Genomic DNA, 18,365 nt, shown 5'->3' with positions numbered 1-18,365 from the left:
GCACTGCTGATAGGTTTGATTAACATTTTCACATTAACCCTCATGTCAGCAGACGTTATTCAAGTTCGTGGTGTCTCAACACGATGTTTTTTTTTCCTTGTTCTTTGGCCAAGCTAGTTTCATTTTTTTTCTTCAAGAGTGCGTGTTTCAAGAGTTTCTTCAAGAGTGCGTGCACAAGCAAGTTTAGGATTAAATTTAACAAAAGAAAGAAGTCTTCATGAATTCCCGCAAGAGCATACAGCCTCCACGTTCTGGGAATACGAACATTTTCCTTCGCGGATAAAATCGAATTTTCTAACTAAAAACAATCTGACCTTTCAGCACGTCTTTCAGCACGTTGCCAGTATAATACTCAATCTAACATTTTCCTTCTGAACGTTGTCTTTTCTCATTCCTACGTTTCTACTTGAAAATGAAAAAAAAAGCAATATTTTGTTACGATAACTACGGAGACACGTATGAGACAGGGCACATTAAGACCACACGGTATGCTTGAACACCTATGTGGATTGGATGGGCAGGTATGTCACAGTGACAAAATATATGTACATGTACGAAAAGGGAACACATTCACTGACAGTTATTTTTTTCTTTTTCCTTTACTTGAGCTTTCGCAGAAAAGTACCAGATACACAGAGCAAGTTTTCGTAAAACATCATGATTTTCAGGGAACAACTAGTTGAGAAGACAGGATGCTATAACGCACCTTGCTGTTTCTTGGATTTTATTCGACGTACTATTTATGATTCGTGTGTTCTCCGGTGTGACCATTTACTTGCCAGTCAAGCGAAGGAAATATAAGTATAGCCATCACCATCATCGTCGTTGCCCTAAGTTCTATGTCACCCCAGCAGCTCCCCGTCTCTTGTCAGCTGACTCCGTACTTCCATATGCGTGCAAATTTCCTAATTTCGTCTCATCTCTGCCATCCTCCGTTGCTTTTCCATTCCCCCGGTAGCCATTCTGTAAGTATAACAGACCAGCGGTTGCCTGTCGTAATTTGAACGGTCATCGTACTTACATGAACTGCCCAACTGTGTTTCTTCCTCTAAATATTAATTAGAATATCGGCTACCCCCATTTTCTCGCTAGTTTCAATGTCTCATGCCTATTAATCTTCGTTCGATCGCTCTTTGCGTGGTCTTTAAGTACTTCCCAAGCGTCTTTGTTAACCTCCACGTTTCTGTCCAATGTATGAGTGCAGGTAGAATACACTAAAGGAGGACACTACAGGAAAAGAAAGTAAGGATAAAACGCTCTTGTGAAAGTCATTTGAGTTACAGAGGAGAGTGGAGGAGAGGGGACGGCGAAATAAATAACAAACACGCTTTCCATTTTGTTTGCAAAAAAGAAAAAGGAAAAAGGAAAGCAGAAGAAGAAAAAAAAGGAAACCTTTAGTGGAACTCGTGATGGTCGACGCTCTTTCGACCTTTCTGGCCCTTGCGCCAGTAAACACCGCATATCATCAGCGCGATGGTCGCAAGATGAGGGCCGCTTTCGATCTGAGAATATTGTTTCGGATATCTAATTGGACCATAAGAAGGTAGTATGTACATACGATTTGTGGATTCGACGACTCTGCGTAAAACAGCAAGGTGCGCTGATGGCATTGCGAGTTCACGAACAATGAAAATACATATATACACACAGAAAGGAGTGCCCACTGATCCCCCGAGCGGCACCATAAGTGACAGACCACGCATTGCACTTGTGGAGGTCCGTGGCAAAGCTGCCTTGTTCTGCCGGGACATACCTTATTTTGTTATAGCGCAAGCTTGACACGGACAACAGAAGGCACATCTGACACACACAGCGCTGTGTGTGTCAGATGTGCCTTCTGTCTTCCTTGTCAAGCTTGCGCTATAACAAAATAAGATATGCCGTACCAACAAGCCCCTATTGTTATCCTCATCGGGACATACCGTCACGTGGTGTGATTGGCCAACATGTTTGGTCTTTGAACCGGTAAATGGCGGCCGCCATATTGTGTCATAGCAGCAGTGGAGCGCCAGATACAGCAACTGTTGCCGGGATGGTAGGATGCTATTTCGAGCATCTTTGTGCTCTAATTCACTGCCGGATGTCGTCACGCCGGGAACTCCGTGTACGTGTCCGAGGCTCGTGTCCTTTTAGTTCAGCCGGCGAAGTTCGCAGTTTCGATGGGGGCGAAATGCAAGAAAACACTAGTTTACTTCGATTTAGGTGCACGTCAAAGCACTCCATTTGGTCAGAATTAAGCCAAATTCACTCACTACGACCTGCCATTATTCATATCGTGGTTTTGGCGCGTAAGGATCCATAATGTAATTTGTTTTAACTTAGCGATAGCTCGTGTCAGTATTTGTGTGTGTGTGAGAGAGAGAGCAAGATTCAAGGTTTAATAATATGCTAGAATAATGATCTGTGAATTCTGAGCACAACTATGGGAAAGCGAATGTTCATTTGTGCCTCCTCTCTAAGCATTGCATTCGATCACTACATTGTGTACATACTTCTTAGTTTGCAGAGGCCTTAGAGACTACATCGAGAATTCTTTGATTGGAAAGACAGAAAAAAAAGAAGGAAACCAGATTTTGAGCAGACTTTTGAGATCTGAGCGATCTGAACTGGCAACGAAATTTGTTGGAGCCTTAAGGAAAAGGCCGAAATTTGGGAGAGCTTTGGTTATTCGTAGTGAACTTGTTTTAAGCACTGACAGATACGAACTCATGACGGCACGTGTGTAATGTGTTCCTTCTTCACCTGCCCGTATCTGTCATGCGCTAAATCAAGTTCACTTTTCGCGGAAGACGCAATCAGTGGCCTTCGCGCCTCTCTCAGGTCGGGTTGTCCAGTAACGTGTACGAGGACGTACAGCTCGCCGTGTACGCGCGGTCCGGACAAGTGGTGCGCAAAAAACAACAACAACAACAACAAAAAAAGAGAATCGAGTGATCGGTGGGCAACTGCCTCATTCACGCGTGCACGTCAGGTGAGTACAAAGTGACGAAAAACCTTGCAGGAGTCGTGTATTACACCGTGTACAGTGCGCGACCACCGCTCGGTTCTCACATGTGCGGGATGGGACTCGAGAGAATGAGACGCCCAAAGCGTCGACTTACGAAACCTGTAGCGGGCACGCCACAAGACACACGTGCAACGTGGTTGCTACACGACGTTTGACAGAACAGGCCTTGCCAAAAAGAGAAACAAAAAAGCCAAGCAAGGAAAAAAATAGTGAAAAAAAAGACATACTGGTAAGCATGCACAAGATCGGTATACGCATGGTTCCACACTAGCCTGTCGCAAGACTTACATTGGCGTCGCGCCAACGCATGCCTACTGGACAGCGAAACGCTGTGACGACCGCAAAACAGGGTACAGATCAGTGGATAGCACACGGGTATCAAAGTGGGTACGAGGGCGACACCTAGCGACGCGATGATCTTTCTTCCGGACCCAGTTTTCCAGATGTCGAAGTGGACTATCCATATGTCGCCACAGCGCAGCGGGCTTTTAAACGCGCGGGCGTCCTGAACGTTATCTGGAAAGTATACTTGCGCCCACCGTATACAACGTTTAGTTTAAGTTCTTTGGTGCCCAGGAGCTATAGTGCGGGCGTGTATATATCCGCTCGGGGGCGCTGTGGTAGCACCTCCGTTTACCGCGCTGGCCTGATCTGAAGCAGCAACCCCATGAAGCGTATTTCGGGCACACCGTTAGCGCCGCGTCGCCACATCTATTTCAAGGCACGTGTTTGCGATTTTTTTTTCGGCCGCAAAGACGTCCACCTGCCAGATCATCGCGCTCCGCGAAATGGACGTGTTGACGCTGCGCCAAAGATTGTGCATGGTGTGCAGGCTTCATGTGGCTACTACCTGAAAGCGCAGATCCGAGTAGAGCTTTATCGCCCGATGGTTACCGTCGGAGTCCAAAGTCCACTCCGCATATGACCGTAACAGCTTCTGTGCTCCCTACAGTCGGCACTGTAGCGCTCTTGGCGTTACATATCTCAAGAGAATAACAGGCGATCTGCTAAACGTACTGTATAATTAATGTTCCTGTGCCTTCGGGTACGCCGAATGTTTCTGTAGAAGGCCATATATCCACGTGGCCCCTGTAACTGTGGCGGTCGCGCGTGGAGTGACCGTTGCTGTCGTTCGACGCAGAATAGAATGACGTGAATAGAAGTTGCCATTCAACCTGACAGGGAATGCCCGTGTACTTTAGCTTTCTCAAATCTTTGCATGTTTCCGTATACAACTCTTTCCGTTAACAAGGGGGCATTTGCTATAGTGCCGTGAAAAGAAAAGAGAGAGAAGGTGAGCACATCGAGACAGAAGCACGTACAGTCGGCCACAAAATTTACGGGACATGGTTTCTGCGACAAGAGGGAATTTGCTGCCCCGTTAACCGCGACGCTTCCAATTTAATGCAACATCGTGCAGTTCGCAAATACTTCTACAGGTTACTTCTACAGCGCCAAGGAGGAAGGCTTAAAATCGGCAGAACCGTGCGCTGCGTCGGTATGGTCTCAGTACTTTTGCGCTGTCGAAGTAACGAACTCGCCCCGATTTACCGTTCTCCTGGTATACCGTACCCATCGGACTTTGAATTAGAGGCCACGCGCCCAGGCTTTCGGCGGGAGAGGTAAGCTTGCTTTCCCGCAAACCTCGCGTCCCGTAAAACCTTTGCGGCCCACCGTACACAACATGCCGGGCAGACGAAAAAAAAGCGGAGCGCGCTCGCTCATAAGATGCGGCACTTCTGGTCCGGGTCCTCCGCGCCGTCGTGGCTGGCCGCCGGCGCCGACTCGACTTGTCTCGACGCCTTGCGGCTGCGGGGCGTCGACGGGGAAGGGCAGCTGCTGCTTCCGCCGCAGCCTCCCGTCGCCGAGGCGGCGCTCGACTTGCGCCGCATGCTGCTGGGCAAGTTGCCCAGCGAGCCGAGCCGCTGGGAGAGCCGGCTCGGCGACTTGTTCGGCGTCAGCAGGAGCGGCGAGTCCGGGGGGCGCTCCTGCACGGACAGCGAGCGGCCCGCATGGACGGGCGGCGGGGGCGGCGGCGGCGGCTGCTGGCGCTCCATGGCGCACGCCTGCTGGAGCAGCTCGACGAAGAGCGCGGCCACGTTGACGTTGTACTTGGCGCTCGTCTCGAGGTAGCGGCAGTTGTGCATGCTCTCCTGGGCCAGCCGCATGGCCATGTCCTGCGGCACCTGGCGGGTGGAGAGCAGGTCCGACTTGTTGCCCACCAGCACGATGGGGACGCGCTCGCCTGCGCCGCGAAAGGGGAACACGCAGATAAGCGCAGTCAGAGGGAGACATGATGATGATGATGATGAGGATGATGATGATGCCCTTGATGAGTTTGGCGCATGCACACTCACATGGATTGGCCAAGAGTTTGGCCATATGGATTGGCCAGGAGACTTTGCTTATGTGTTCAGGTAATGAATATAAAAATGCGTACTACTAGTACTGTTTCCTCTTTCTTTCTTTCTTTCTTTCTTTCTTTCTTTCTTTCTTTCTTTCTTTCTTTCTTTCTTTCTTTCTTTCTTTCTTTCTTTCTTTCTTTCTTTCTTTCTTTCTTTCTTTCTTTCTTTCTTTAACGTGTGTATAAGAGGCTGGCATCATGAGTGATGTCCGCTATACTCCTTCTCTCTTAGGAAATCGCGCATATCAAAGATAGGCTGGCGGCTCAAAGAAACACACGAACAAACGAGATATATAGAATAATAAAATAAAAAGCAAATAAAAGTCGGAACGCGTTAACGCATGGTTCAAATGAAGTTAAAGTTAACCCATTGTACGGCACAGCGCACAGAATTAGCGCAAGTAATGTCAACTAAGAATACAGTGCAGTCACTTACAGTTCACTTGTATTTCAAGGAAATACAGTGTACGATACAACACAATATATACAAGGCTGCACCACAGGTTGCAACGAGATCAAGGTCTAAGCATGCTTTGCAGAAACATTACACTGCAGCACAGTGATATTTCCGTAAAAACATAATTCATGCAGAACAGGTTATATCTCTTTAATAAATATCCGCCATTCTTGATGCTTGCAAAAACTTTCTTTCAACATGACGCTCATTTCAACCTTGAGTAAATAATAAACATAATACTTTGCATGAACATAGTCAGGTGAAGTATTTTCTCAAAGCTATATTTTTGAACGTTTGGCGGAGGAAAAGGCCGGTTCCTAGGTTTTAAACTCTGAGCGAGTAATTATTAGAAGAATAATTAAAGGAAAGTCTTAATTCAAGCCATACTGCTCCGTAGATGCGGAGTTCAGCATAGCAGAGTGGAAGTTTCCGCTACAATGTATGAGATTTCCCCCCCCCCCCCTCCGGGTCCTGATGGGATCACTAAGACACTATGCAAAGTTTCTGCAAAGATTCTGTGATGAAGTACGGATTGCCTACTCGCGACCTGACACCAACTCCATGATCAAGGCACTCATGCAGGACCTTACAAAGGCTTACAGAGCCCACTCTGATAACATTCACAGACGTCTACGTATGATTGACCCAGACGGTAAATTCTGTTTGTCCCCGAAGCTTACACGGAGCAAAACATCATTGCTACACAGGATTCGGCTCGGCGTTGCTTTCACCCGTCGCTACGCATACCTCATCGGCCAATCGAACAGCCCTGATTGTGTACACTGCCAGATGCCCGAAACACTGCAACACGTACTGTGCGACTGCCCAGCATATATGCTGGAGCGAAGGACGTTAGACAGTTTCCTAGCCAGCGTTGGCAGACAACTACTGTCGGAGGAAGCTATTCTCGGCCCATGGCCTGACACTGCAATTTCAATGCGTGCCACAAAAGTATTATTGAAGTTCCCGCAGGACACCAAGCTCGACGAGCGGCTCTAGCGAGGCATCTGTCTCATGTACATAAGCACTCACCACTTCTCTTATCATCATCATCCATCCCAATACTTTCACTCCCCTTCCCTCTTCCCCAGTACAGAGTAGCAGACTAGAGCGCACTAGCTCAGGTCGACCTCTCTGTCTTTCCTATCAATAAATTCTATTCATTCATTCATGCAAAGTTCCACTTTCTGGTCGTGAATCACTTAGCATATATAGTCGCACCTGAGGATATCAGATAGTACCCATGGATTGGAAGACCTCTAAGGTTGTACATTTTCAGAAGCCTGGCAAGCCTGCGAACTTGCTTTCATCTTTCAGGCCAATAAGTTTGATTAACTCGCCATTAACTTACGTCCGTAACTTCAGGGAGAAAACAGCGCAGATGAAACGGCAGTGATGTCCGGAAACTAGTGCGGCCTTACCAGAGAAAATGACTGTCTTTCGGTTGCACCGAAACGCACTCGACTCTGTTCTTGACGTGGCGACGCATGTGGAACATGAGAGGAACATGAACATGAACATGAGAGGAAGATGAACATGTTGTCATGCTGCCTGCTGTTGTCAGCAGGCAGCATGACAACAGCGCCCTTTCTAGATGTTCGACGTGCTTTCAACACTCTTACTTGTGGCAATGTTTTACGTGACCCTCGCAGCCTCTCAATAAGAGGCCAACTGGTCCGCTGCATTTCTGACTTCCTTTCTCATTGATAAACCTTGATGATGACCAGAAATGGCTAGAGCACGCGATGGGAGCTTAAACCGGGCGTGCCTGCAAGGCAACGTCTTGAGCCTAGCACTACTCAATGCCGCAATGTTGCAGTTGCCGGAATCGATGTTGTCAACAGGGTGCAAATCTCAACCTAGGCCGATAACGTATGCCTCTGGCCAATGGGGTGAAGTTAGACTGATGTTAAGCCATTTTTACAAGGGTTAATTGGCATCACTACACGCTGCTTGTTAGGATCTGGTATATCTGTTTCCTCCAAGGGGCCAGCAGAGGTTGCTTTCACAAAGATAACAGACTGATAACAGTCAACCCGATTGCAGTACGTAGTCATCTCACTGGTTTTTTGAATTATCTTAGATTAAACACTGTCCTTGGGAGCTCACACATATCGTCCCTTGAAGAGCGCGTAAATTGTGCAATAGATATCATGAAATGCACATCAGGCAGTAAATGGGGACGCTTGACAGAATCAGTAATGAAGCTTCACATTTCACTTGCTCATGAAGCCGTCACTCACTCATTGCCAGTTATGCATGGCTAATCTCAAGTAATGAAAAAAAAAGTGTTAACAAAAATATTGGCCCACAGCCCGAGAACCTGTCTTGGTTTGCATCGTACAACGCGAAGTACTCTTCTATTAGTAGAAGCAAGGTAAGATATAGTTCGACTCGATCTTCAAGAAATCTACGATGCAGTACGAGCACATCAGGTCATTTCGCCCCAGTTTCATGATCAAGTACGTTCTGAACTTCAACATCCTATAGTCAACGACTTTCCGAACCTATTGTAACTTTGACCATTCCAGAAGAAATCATCTACCCGTATCCCTTCGAAGCGAAATACGTGACACTTCTCGAAATGAGCCGTCAGCAAGATTTCTTAACATTTGTTTTCACAGATGGTTCAACAACAGACGAAGGTTCGGCGGCACTCTGTTACGTCCCTAAACACCATGAGAGCAAAAGTTGCCGATTGTCTCACCAGACGTCATCTGCGACTGCCGTACTCTTCGGTTTATTGTAAGCAGCTAGATTCATGTAAGAAATTAGTTGCATCGACAGATGGATGATCTACTCTCACTCAAAGACAGCTCTAGAAGTGCTAACTACACCGCACCTTATTTACTAGAGTTTTTATCACTCTATACGAAATCCCAAAAGTGCGACTGATGGCACCTTTGGTTGGCCATAAAATTTGTTTTCGGTGGATTCCGGTGCATGTCTGTAGTGAACCAAAAAAAAAAAAGAAACGTGACGGTGCGGACAGACTGGCGACTGCGACGCACAATTTGTATACCTTGACCTTTATTGAATATTCAATATCAAATGTCATACTTTTTTTATCTAGACTGCGACGAAAACTTTGCGAAGCCACGCGATTGCACGATCACGCGAGGTCATCTATTTTATTCAGGACTGACCCGCTTTTGCGCTTCAGAATATATCAACGCATTGATCGCTCCTTTGATATGTTTATGCGTCGACTACGCCTGGAGGTGACCAACACACCTTACTTTTTTTCATAGAATCAGAAAGAGGTCGTCTGCTGCTTGCGCACACTGTAACACCCCGGATGCGTCCTTGGAACATTTGCTCATCGGGTGTCCCCAAATACGACTGGCAGTGCGAAGCCGCTTGTAGCCGGCTGGATAGGCGCGCCTTTTATCTGTGCACAATGCTATTGACTTACTGTGGTTGCGAGACGAATGCATACATGCTCTCACAGTTCGTCGTGCTTTTCTGACAGACAGTGACCTTATGCAGACGCTTTGAAAGATGAAACATTGTACATGTGCTCAATACCTGACTTCGTGCACGATTATGTGAACTTGCACTGTTTTTTATGTGTTTCGTTCATCGCTGTGTGCAAGGTTCTTTTATTTTTCGTGACGTGACCAGACAGAGATCGTTGCGGTAACGTGCGACGTTACTGGACGTTCGCATATCGCCGATACTGCGCGCTCTGGCTATGCTTCTGCTAAGCGATGCTATATTATACCGGTACATTTATTTTCGCCTTTTCTTCTTTTTTTCTTTTTCATGACTCTTTAGCCAACGGAGTTTATTTCCGATTATAGGAATAGCCTGCCCTACAGCGGCATACTTTCCTAGGATCTCATCCTTGAATAAACAACATTTCCAAAGGGAGAAAATTATAGTCGAATTCTCTTCTTTGAACCTCTCGTCGAAAAAAATTGCGACAGAACCCATCTCATGTCGAAGGTAATGCGTTGGCATTGAATATATATAACAACGGAACGTACTGCCACCGTCGATACGAGTTACGATCGACGTGTGTAATGCAGCGGGACTCTTCTTTCGCGCTAACCTATAAGAACACTCGGCCCCATTCAGCGCCGCCGCCGCGACGCGTGCGTGTGGCGTCCAAAATGAATGGCACGCCTGTGCGTGCGAGCGCTGGGAAACGCGTTACGCCAGCAACCGGGCTCCTCTCTCGCGCTTCGTTCTGGACACGCTGCGCCATCTAGTATCACTGCCCGAAAGTCTGCGCTTGGCCTCCGAGACGAGAGGCGTGGCGCGCTGGTGCCTGCGCACGCTGCTGTGAGCGGTTCCCTCGCTTGCCGCACACTCTGTGGCTCGTACTCGGTGACTCATGTTGGCGAGAGGTTCGTTGAAGAGCGGCATGCACCCAGTGCCCCATTCGTGTCGCAACTCGCTACAGCGCGTTGGCGTGGAATGCGTTCTGTGGAAAGCGGCGCATAAGCAGTCCATTCGGGGCGCAGCCTGCCGATGTGTTGGGTCGCAGTCCCTGAGAAACCCTTGTGACGCGAGTTGGATTGACCTCGGCATCGGATGAATTTAAGGGATCTTGTTCATCATTGCGGAGCGGCACGTTGCCGGTGGCCCACATCTACAGTTGTCCAAGTTGGCGTCAAATACGTTCCCCAAAGAGCGGAACACACATACTGGCACATGCCGAGTGACCCAAGTATGCATCAAAGATGTTCATTGAAGACCGACGCAGACCGAGTTACACACACCCGGTGCTCCAAGTCGGGGTCAAAGTGTTTCTTCGAAGAACGGTGCCAACCCAGTCCCGCATCTTAAAGAGTGTAGGCGTGAAAGATGTTCGTTGAGAAGCGGCACGTATGCATACACATTACCGCATGCTCAGTGACGCAAGTTGGTCCGGTGGTTGGTATATTCTGTTACCTCAACACAGTAGCCTGATGCACTACTCATTCAGCCACGAAACTACCCAGTGAGATAGATAGATAGATAGATAGATAGATAGATAGATAGATAGATAGATAGATAGATAGATAGATAGATAGATAGATAGATAGATAGATAGATAGATAGATAGATAGATAGATAGATAGATAGATATGCGTTAAAACTTCAGCGTCAATGATGTTATGAATTTCAATTCTTATAGATATTTTCTCGCATTCGAGTCCCCCGTCTAGAAGCAAGAAATCCTCGAAACTTGCCTGCGTCTTTGGTGCCCTGAGAACGCAACGTAGCCATTATATCCGAGAAAAAGGAGCCTTCACTGGGAAAAGTTCGCTGCTGGATTTTTAGTTTTGGTACTGTCGCAGTGGTGCCAACGCTAGGGAAATTTCCCTAGATCTAGGGATCCTAGGCCTTGTTTAGGAAAAGTTTTCCACATATAGGCAAAATTCGCGCTACGACGTTGAGAAAATAAAAAGCCGTAGACTTGAGAAAGCACTGCTACGACGCCGCTACGACCGATACGTGGAACTGCTGACGGGACGACGCGTTCTTATTTCAGTGAGCCCGAGTTACCTTCGCATTGTCATGCGAAGTATGACTTGTGGTGCAGTGAACGCTTCTCGTCAAGTAAACGACAAGGTGGGGACGTCGCCTTTTAAATAAAATATTTACATGCAACCGGCAAAACCAGCGTGCGCTGCAATGGCAAACAAAGCAGCACCTGCAAATCTAGTTATAAGCGGACACATGTTCCTAGCACTCAGCAATGACTAGGTGGCCGGGCCACCACTCTGCACTCAAATTTGCCATTCGTAGGCAGAGCAACAGAATCCTATTGTAGAGCCCCAGTGCTCACGTGTTTCCGTTAGTTTTGGCGTAGAAGAAATACACAATCGGACGCGTGTCTGCGTGCTTTGCTGCAAATGACTTATAAGCGCCCAAACGTGTTGCTGATACGTCTTTACATCCTAGCATGTAAAAAAAATGTGTTGAATACAATTCATATTGGTGTCGTGAAGGGACACAATGTTTTGGCATTGCTACGTATTCTGTAATCCGGCGTAGTCCGGGTTGTCAGCTTCCAATATGTTTCCCTGTCAATCTGGGCTTTTGGCTGTTCATGTTTGTTTTGCGTGTAGAGCGAGAATGAACGCGCTACCATTTTGTTTTGTGCATGTGGTCTGAAGCAGGAGGCTGTGCTGTTAGCAGGAACAACTATGGTTAGCCCGGCTTGCACTGCAAGCTAATTTCAGTTTCAGTGCAGCGACTTCGTTATTTAATGTTTATTAAATGAGCTTGGAAGTCAGTTGAAATGATAAATTTTCAATCATCGTCAGCCTACTTTATATCCACCGCAGTACGAAGGCCTGTCCCTGCAATCTCCAATTACCCCTGCCTTGCGCCAATCTATTCCCAACTAGCGCCCTGCGAATTTCTTAATTTCATCAGCCCACCTAGTCTTCTGCCATTTCGATGTGTGCTTCCCTCTTCTTGGTACTTATTCTGTAACCCTAATGGTCCACTGGTTATTTAACCTATGCATTACATGGCCTACCCAGCTCCATTTCTTTCTCTAAATGTAAATTAGAATATTGGGTATCCCCGTTTGCTCTATGATCCACACCGCTCTCTTCCTGCCTCTTAACGTTACACCAACCATTCCTCGTTCCATCGCTGTTTGCGCAGTCTTTGGCTTGTTCTCGAGCTTCTTTGTCAGTCTCCAAGTTTCTGCGCAATATGTTAGCACCGGCAGAATGCACTGATTGTACCCATTTCTGTTCAGTGAGAGGTAAGCTCCCAGTCAGGATCTGAGAATGTCTGCCGCATGCGCTCCAACCCATTTTTATTCTTCTGTAAATTTCCTTCTCATGATCAGGGTCCCCTGTGAGTAATTGAGCTAAGGAAATTTATTCCTTCACAGGCTCTAGAGGCTGACTGGCGATCCTGAACTCTTGTTCCTTTGCCAGGCTATTGATCATTATTTTTGTTTTCTGCATATTAATATTAAACCTCACTCTTTCACTCTCTCTGTTAAGGTCCTCAATCATTTGTTGTAATTCGCCTCCAGTGTTGCTGAACAGGACAATGTCATCTGCAAACAGGAGGTTGCTGAGATATTCGCCCTTGATCCTTACTCCTAAGTCTTGCCAGTTTAATAGCTTGAATACTTCTTCCAAGCATGCAGTGAATACCATTGGAGAGATTGTCTCCTTGTATGACCCCTTTCTTTATATGTATCTTGCTACTTTTCTTGTGGAGAACTAAGGTAGCTGTGGAATCTGTAGATATTTTCTAAGATATTAACGTAAGCATCCTGTACTCCTTGACTACATATTATTTGTATGACTGCTGCTGTCTCCACTGAATCAAATGCCTTTTCGTAATATATGAAAGCCATATAGAGAGGCTGTTTGTATTCTGCTGATTTCTCGATTACCTGTATTGATGACATGGATGTGATCCATTGCAGAGCAACCTTTCCTGAAACCTACCTGTTCTCTTGGTTGACTAAAGCCCAGTGTTGCCCTTATTTTATGGGAGATTATCTTTGGTGAATATTTTATATAATGCTGGAAGTAAGCTAATGGGCCTATAATTTTTCAATTCTTTAGCGTCTCCCTTTCTGTGGATTAGTATAATGTTGCCGTTTTTCCTGTTCTCTGATACCCTTGAAGTGGATAGACAGCTTCTATAAACGGCCTCATGCTTTTCAACCATGATGTCTCCTCCATCTTTGAATATATCGAGTGTTATTCCATCTTCTCCTGCTACTTTTCCTCGTGTCATGTCTTGCAAGGCCCTTCTAACTTCATCGCTAGTTATAGAAGGAGCCTCTGTAACCTGCTCATTACTACTTCGAATGGAGGTATCGTGGCTGCCCTGTATGTTCCACAGGTCAGTAAGAATTTTTCCCCTGCTTTTACTATATCTTCGAAATTGATGATGATATTACGCTGCTTATCTTTCAGTGCATACATCTTGGCTTGTCCTATGCCAAGTTTTCTTCTGACTGATTTCATGCTGGGTCCATTTTTTACTGCTTCCTCAGTCTTTCTTACGTTATAATTTCAAATATTCCTTATTTTGCCCTTGTTGATTAGTTTTGACAATTCCTCGAATTCTATCTGATCGCTTGAGTTATATACTTTAATTTGTCTGTCGTTTCTTTATTAGGTTATTCGTTGCTTGGTAGAGCTTATTTGTTGGTTGCGCTGATGCGTTACTTCCCACTTCAATTGCTGCTTCAGAAGACAGCCTAGTTACGGTTTCATTCATTACATCTATGCCATCTTCATCTCGCTATAAAAGGCTGAATTTGGTTTGCAAGTACCAGCCCGAATTGATCGGCTTTTACCCTTACAGCGTTTGGTTGGCCTGCTTTTTCTTGACTAATTTTACTCTTTCTCTGTTGAAATTGAGGTGAATCCTAGACATAATGAGCCTATGATCACCGCACTTTACCCTACCTAACACTTCTGCATCCTGCACTATGCTGGGATCGGCAGAAAGTATGAAATCAGTTTCATTTCTTGTGTCAACATTATGGCTTTCCATGTCTACTTCTTGTTGCTACGCTTCTTGAAGAAGGTGTTCATTATTCGCAGCTTATTCCTTTCCGCGAATCCTACCAACATCTCTCCTCTAGCGTTTCTAGAACCGACGTAGTTGCCAGTTGCTTGTTCACACGCCTGCTTTTACCCCACTTTTGCATTGAGGTCACCCATTACTACAGTATGCGGAATTTTCACTTTTCTCATCGCTAATTCAACATTTTATAAAACTGATCTGCTTCGTCATCTTCATGACTGGAGGTTGGAGCATAGGCTAGTACTACCTTTAATCTAACCTTCTTATTAAGTTTTATTGCGACTACTGATACCTTCTCATTAATGCTGGAGAGTTCGTCAATGTTGACCTCTATGTCCTTATGGATTACGAATCCTACTCCCTACTGCTTCTTATCTGGAAGTCCTCTATGACAGAGAACGTGGCCATTAGTCAGCACTGTATAAGCCTCACCAGTTCTTCTAAACTCACTAAGGCCAGTTATATCCCGAATAATGCCCGATATTTTCTTAAGGAGGCCTGTTAAGCGAACTTCACTCGAGAGAGTTTGGGTGTTAAACGTTGCCAGTCTCAGTCTCCATTGGCGGCCTGTCCGGGTCCAGAGATTCTTAGCACCCCTTGCTGCGTTACATCTCTGACCACCGCCTTGGTCAGGTGTTTCGAAGTTTCTGGGGACCGAGGGCAGCTGGTTGATCGAATTAGTCATTTGGGAGGGAGTCGCCGAATACTGCACCAGGGAGGTCAATTCCTGTTCTAGCGTGGGAGCGTCTTTTGTTGAACCTCAGTGAGTCTTCCTAATTGGATTAGTATAGGCCCACTCGCTCTCGGCATTTTTGCCGGTGTCAGGCGTCACCCCAAGCCTGGAGACGTACTGGAGGAGGTGAATTCGAGCTTACCACCTTCAGGTTTAAAAACACTTGCATAAAAAGTATATCTTTAGAAAAACGATATTGACAAACTGAATAAGTGTATGTTACGAAAATCGAGGGAAATCTAGCGAATTTCATTATCCAATTTAGGCGAAAACTAGCTTTGGAAGTTGGCAGCACTGGACTGTCGTCTGATAAGGGTAAATGCGTTCATCATAGCGTCGATATATCACAAGCTTTTCCGTACGTGAAGTTTCGCAAACAGCAACCTATTGTAGCGACACCCGGTAACATCATTCAGGGTATTACATATTCATTTATTCAAATTCACTGGAAGCGCTGCTATACTTCCGGCTTCCTCGCGTCTTATAGGCGATCTTCTCGGCTCTAGGCAATTCATTTAAACTGAATTAGTTGTGTTTTCTTTCGCAGTGGTAAAGTGAATGAATAATTTTTGTACTTTTGTACTTCAGTTCTTGCCGGGACGCGTTGCACCTTGTTGTATACAGTCTAACAGTTTTGTGCGCCCTTCGTGGTTTCTCTTGTTTTCTCAAACAATAATCGCAACCTATCGTTAGTTTTCTTTCTCAGAACACTTGGCGCTCGCTAGTTCCCTGTCACATGTGATATGCATAGCGCGCATGCTGTTCTCGTCTTGAAGGAGCCGGGCGCCTCTCGCCATATTCTATAGTCGGGCGCAGTTGAACTGCCTTTGCAGAACATGGCAGCTCAAGCTGAACGACTCCTAGAGGGCATCGTGAACACATCGTGAACGTTTGCTACGGGACACAGTCGAACACCTTAATAACGAAGTGATCAGGGCCTCCGACGTTATTCGTTATACCAGGTAACTTCGTTATAGGGGTCGCGCACAGCGCAGCTCAAAATAGAACCGGGACAGAATTATTCCTTCGTTATACAAGTCATTTCGTTGTAGAGCCACTAGTCGTAGAAGCGCTAAACTGTATGTGCTTTATCTGCTAGCTACAGGCTATACGCACTCTGGCGCGGCTGTCATCATTGGAAAGCTCGATCGCACGGTGCCTGTAGTGAATAGTTGAATGGTACACACACGCGTATTACTTCCTCGAATACAAGCTGATGTGGGTGTCGATTCCTTTGGTAAGTTTACAATCCGTTGTTATCGTCTTCGCCACTGCTTTCTTATGAGCACTGTCGCTCTCAATCTGAATTACCACACAGGAACCCGTTACCGAGGGGAATCCCGGACCGCACATTGCAGCTCCAACACACTAAAAATTAGGGAATTAAACGTTGTTGCAATGACTGGTAGCACCCCGCTTACAAGACGAATGACATCTGTCATTCTTTCAGGTGGAAAAAAAAATAAATGTGGCGGGTGTATACCAGCTCATACTGAACGTGATAGTAGACGTGCTACTCGGTTCGTAGATGCCGAAGGAGATCTCCATTCATTATCACCAGGGTCAAGCGATAAAATTAAACGCAAAACTCGCGTATATAAATCTCAGAAGCACGATGGCGGCGCGATCCGTTCACGGACTCCGACGTGACGTGACCTGCAACCCGAAAGAACGCGCGGACCGGAATAAGTCGAGCGAACGGGGTGCGCCTATATGTGGAATCGGCTACGCTTCGGAGCACGTCGCGGGCGCAATATCTCTGCCGGGTGCGTAGACGGGGTTGCCGTCTCGCAACACCAAGTGGGACGGTACGTACGGGACGACCTGGATTTCGTCCGTCGTGTACACAGCCGGGACCGTCCCGTAGACAGGTCACGTATAGTGTCGTGGGGATGGATGTATAGAGGGGGGTGCTAGGTATTCCTTTTTTCTTTTTCTTCCTTTTTTTGCGCAGGATTCCCGGTATTGTTTGCGTCCGAAGCTCGGGCCGTGTGTCGTGCTGCAGACTGCCAAGTACGGCGGCTGTTTCAAGTCACGGCGAATAACTCCATCGTCCATCGCGATGAATTTCTTTTTGGAGCGCTCGAACTAACCCTCTTATAGCGTGTTCTTTTTTTTGCTCAAAGAAAAACATTCGAATTAAAGTTATAAATACTTGTATGCGAGATAAGAACACGAATTATTTGCACACCCTCGCCAGCCCTCGCCATACGTGGGCTGATCCCGAAGATATTGTAATGCCGGGCCGACCCGCAGTGGAGGCGAAGCAGGCGTTAAGCCCTCCCCATTCGTGGGCTGATCCCGAATATAGTGTAATTCCGGGCCGACCCGCGGGGGAGGCGAAGCAGGCGTTAAGTCCTTGCCATACGTGGGCTGATCCCGATGATAGCGTAATACCGGGCTGACCCGCGGCGGAAGTGCAGTGGCTCACATACACAGCTTCGTTTGTCATATTTTTTATAGAGCGGAAGGGCACTGAGTTAACCTTTTTTTTTGTGAATGACCACACATCAAGTCAAAATGAGCATTTTTCTCGCTTAGGCATCTCGTTTGGATTTATGAGCTCCGATTCGGCACGTCGCGCCTTCGCGACAACAGGTTGAAGAAGATGTTACTCCGCTGTCATCCTGCACAGTTCATGCTGGCAATGCGTGTACGACATCTCGCAACATTACCTCGCGTTTACTCTAGCCTTTGGAGGGACGTACAGTAAACAGAAACGCCAAATTACAGTTAACACTGATTAAGATCTTGTTGCGATAGCAATTATACTGATCAGGCTCCAGGGGCATGTCTGCCGTCGCCGTCGCCGTGATGTCCTGTATAAAGTCCGAGGACGATAACATCTCAAATATATCAATATATATATAATAATATGATATATGATATACATACAATGATATGTAATGATACAATGATACAATGTTATATAAATATATCAATAAATATCGTCCTCGAGCGCGGTAAGCTGTATGTGGAAGTGAAAGCATGCGAGGGTGAGCCTACAATGGCTGCTCACCCTACAGGGCACTCGCGCGGCCGCGCGGGCCCTAACTTGATATCGATATGCGATGGGTACAGAGCCCTGGTGCACCGGGGGCTCGAAGCTTCGTGTGCTCTGTGTTCTCGCCGCTTATAGTTCGCGTTGAAGCGACAGGCATCATGAACGTCTGCTCGCTGGCTGCTGCTGTCGCTCTTCCTCATGCCAGCGTTTTGAGAGCGAGCGTCCGCGCTCGTCGAGCGAGATGCGTTT

At 46.6% G+C, this 18,365-nt stretch overlaps 1 protein-coding gene across 1 annotated transcript in view; it reads right to left on the bottom strand.

The window, feature by feature from the left end:
* Positions 1-4,728: 4,728 nt before the first annotated feature.
* LOC135899886 (ras-related protein Rap-1b-like) overlaps positions 4,729-18,365 on the bottom strand; it is a 111,186-nt gene continuing 97,549 nt past the window's right edge. The window contains exons 3-4 of the mRNA XM_065429280.1: positions 5,006-5,252; positions 4,729-4,945 (exon numbers count right to left, since the gene is read on the bottom strand). Coding sequence (XP_065285352.1) covers positions 4,729-4,945; positions 5,006-5,252 — 464 coding nt within the window. The remainder of the gene's footprint in view (positions 4,946-5,005; positions 5,253-18,365) is intronic.

This window comes from Dermacentor albipictus, chromosome 2, assembly GCF_038994185.2.
Source record: "Dermacentor albipictus isolate Rhodes 1998 colony chromosome 2, USDA_Dalb.pri_finalv2, whole genome shotgun sequence".
Classification (NCBI taxonomy): Eukaryota; Metazoa; Arthropoda; class Arachnida; order Ixodida; family Ixodidae; genus Dermacentor; species Dermacentor albipictus.
Note: the sequence above shows the minus strand (reverse complement) of the source record. Positions and strands in the feature narration are given on the sequence as shown.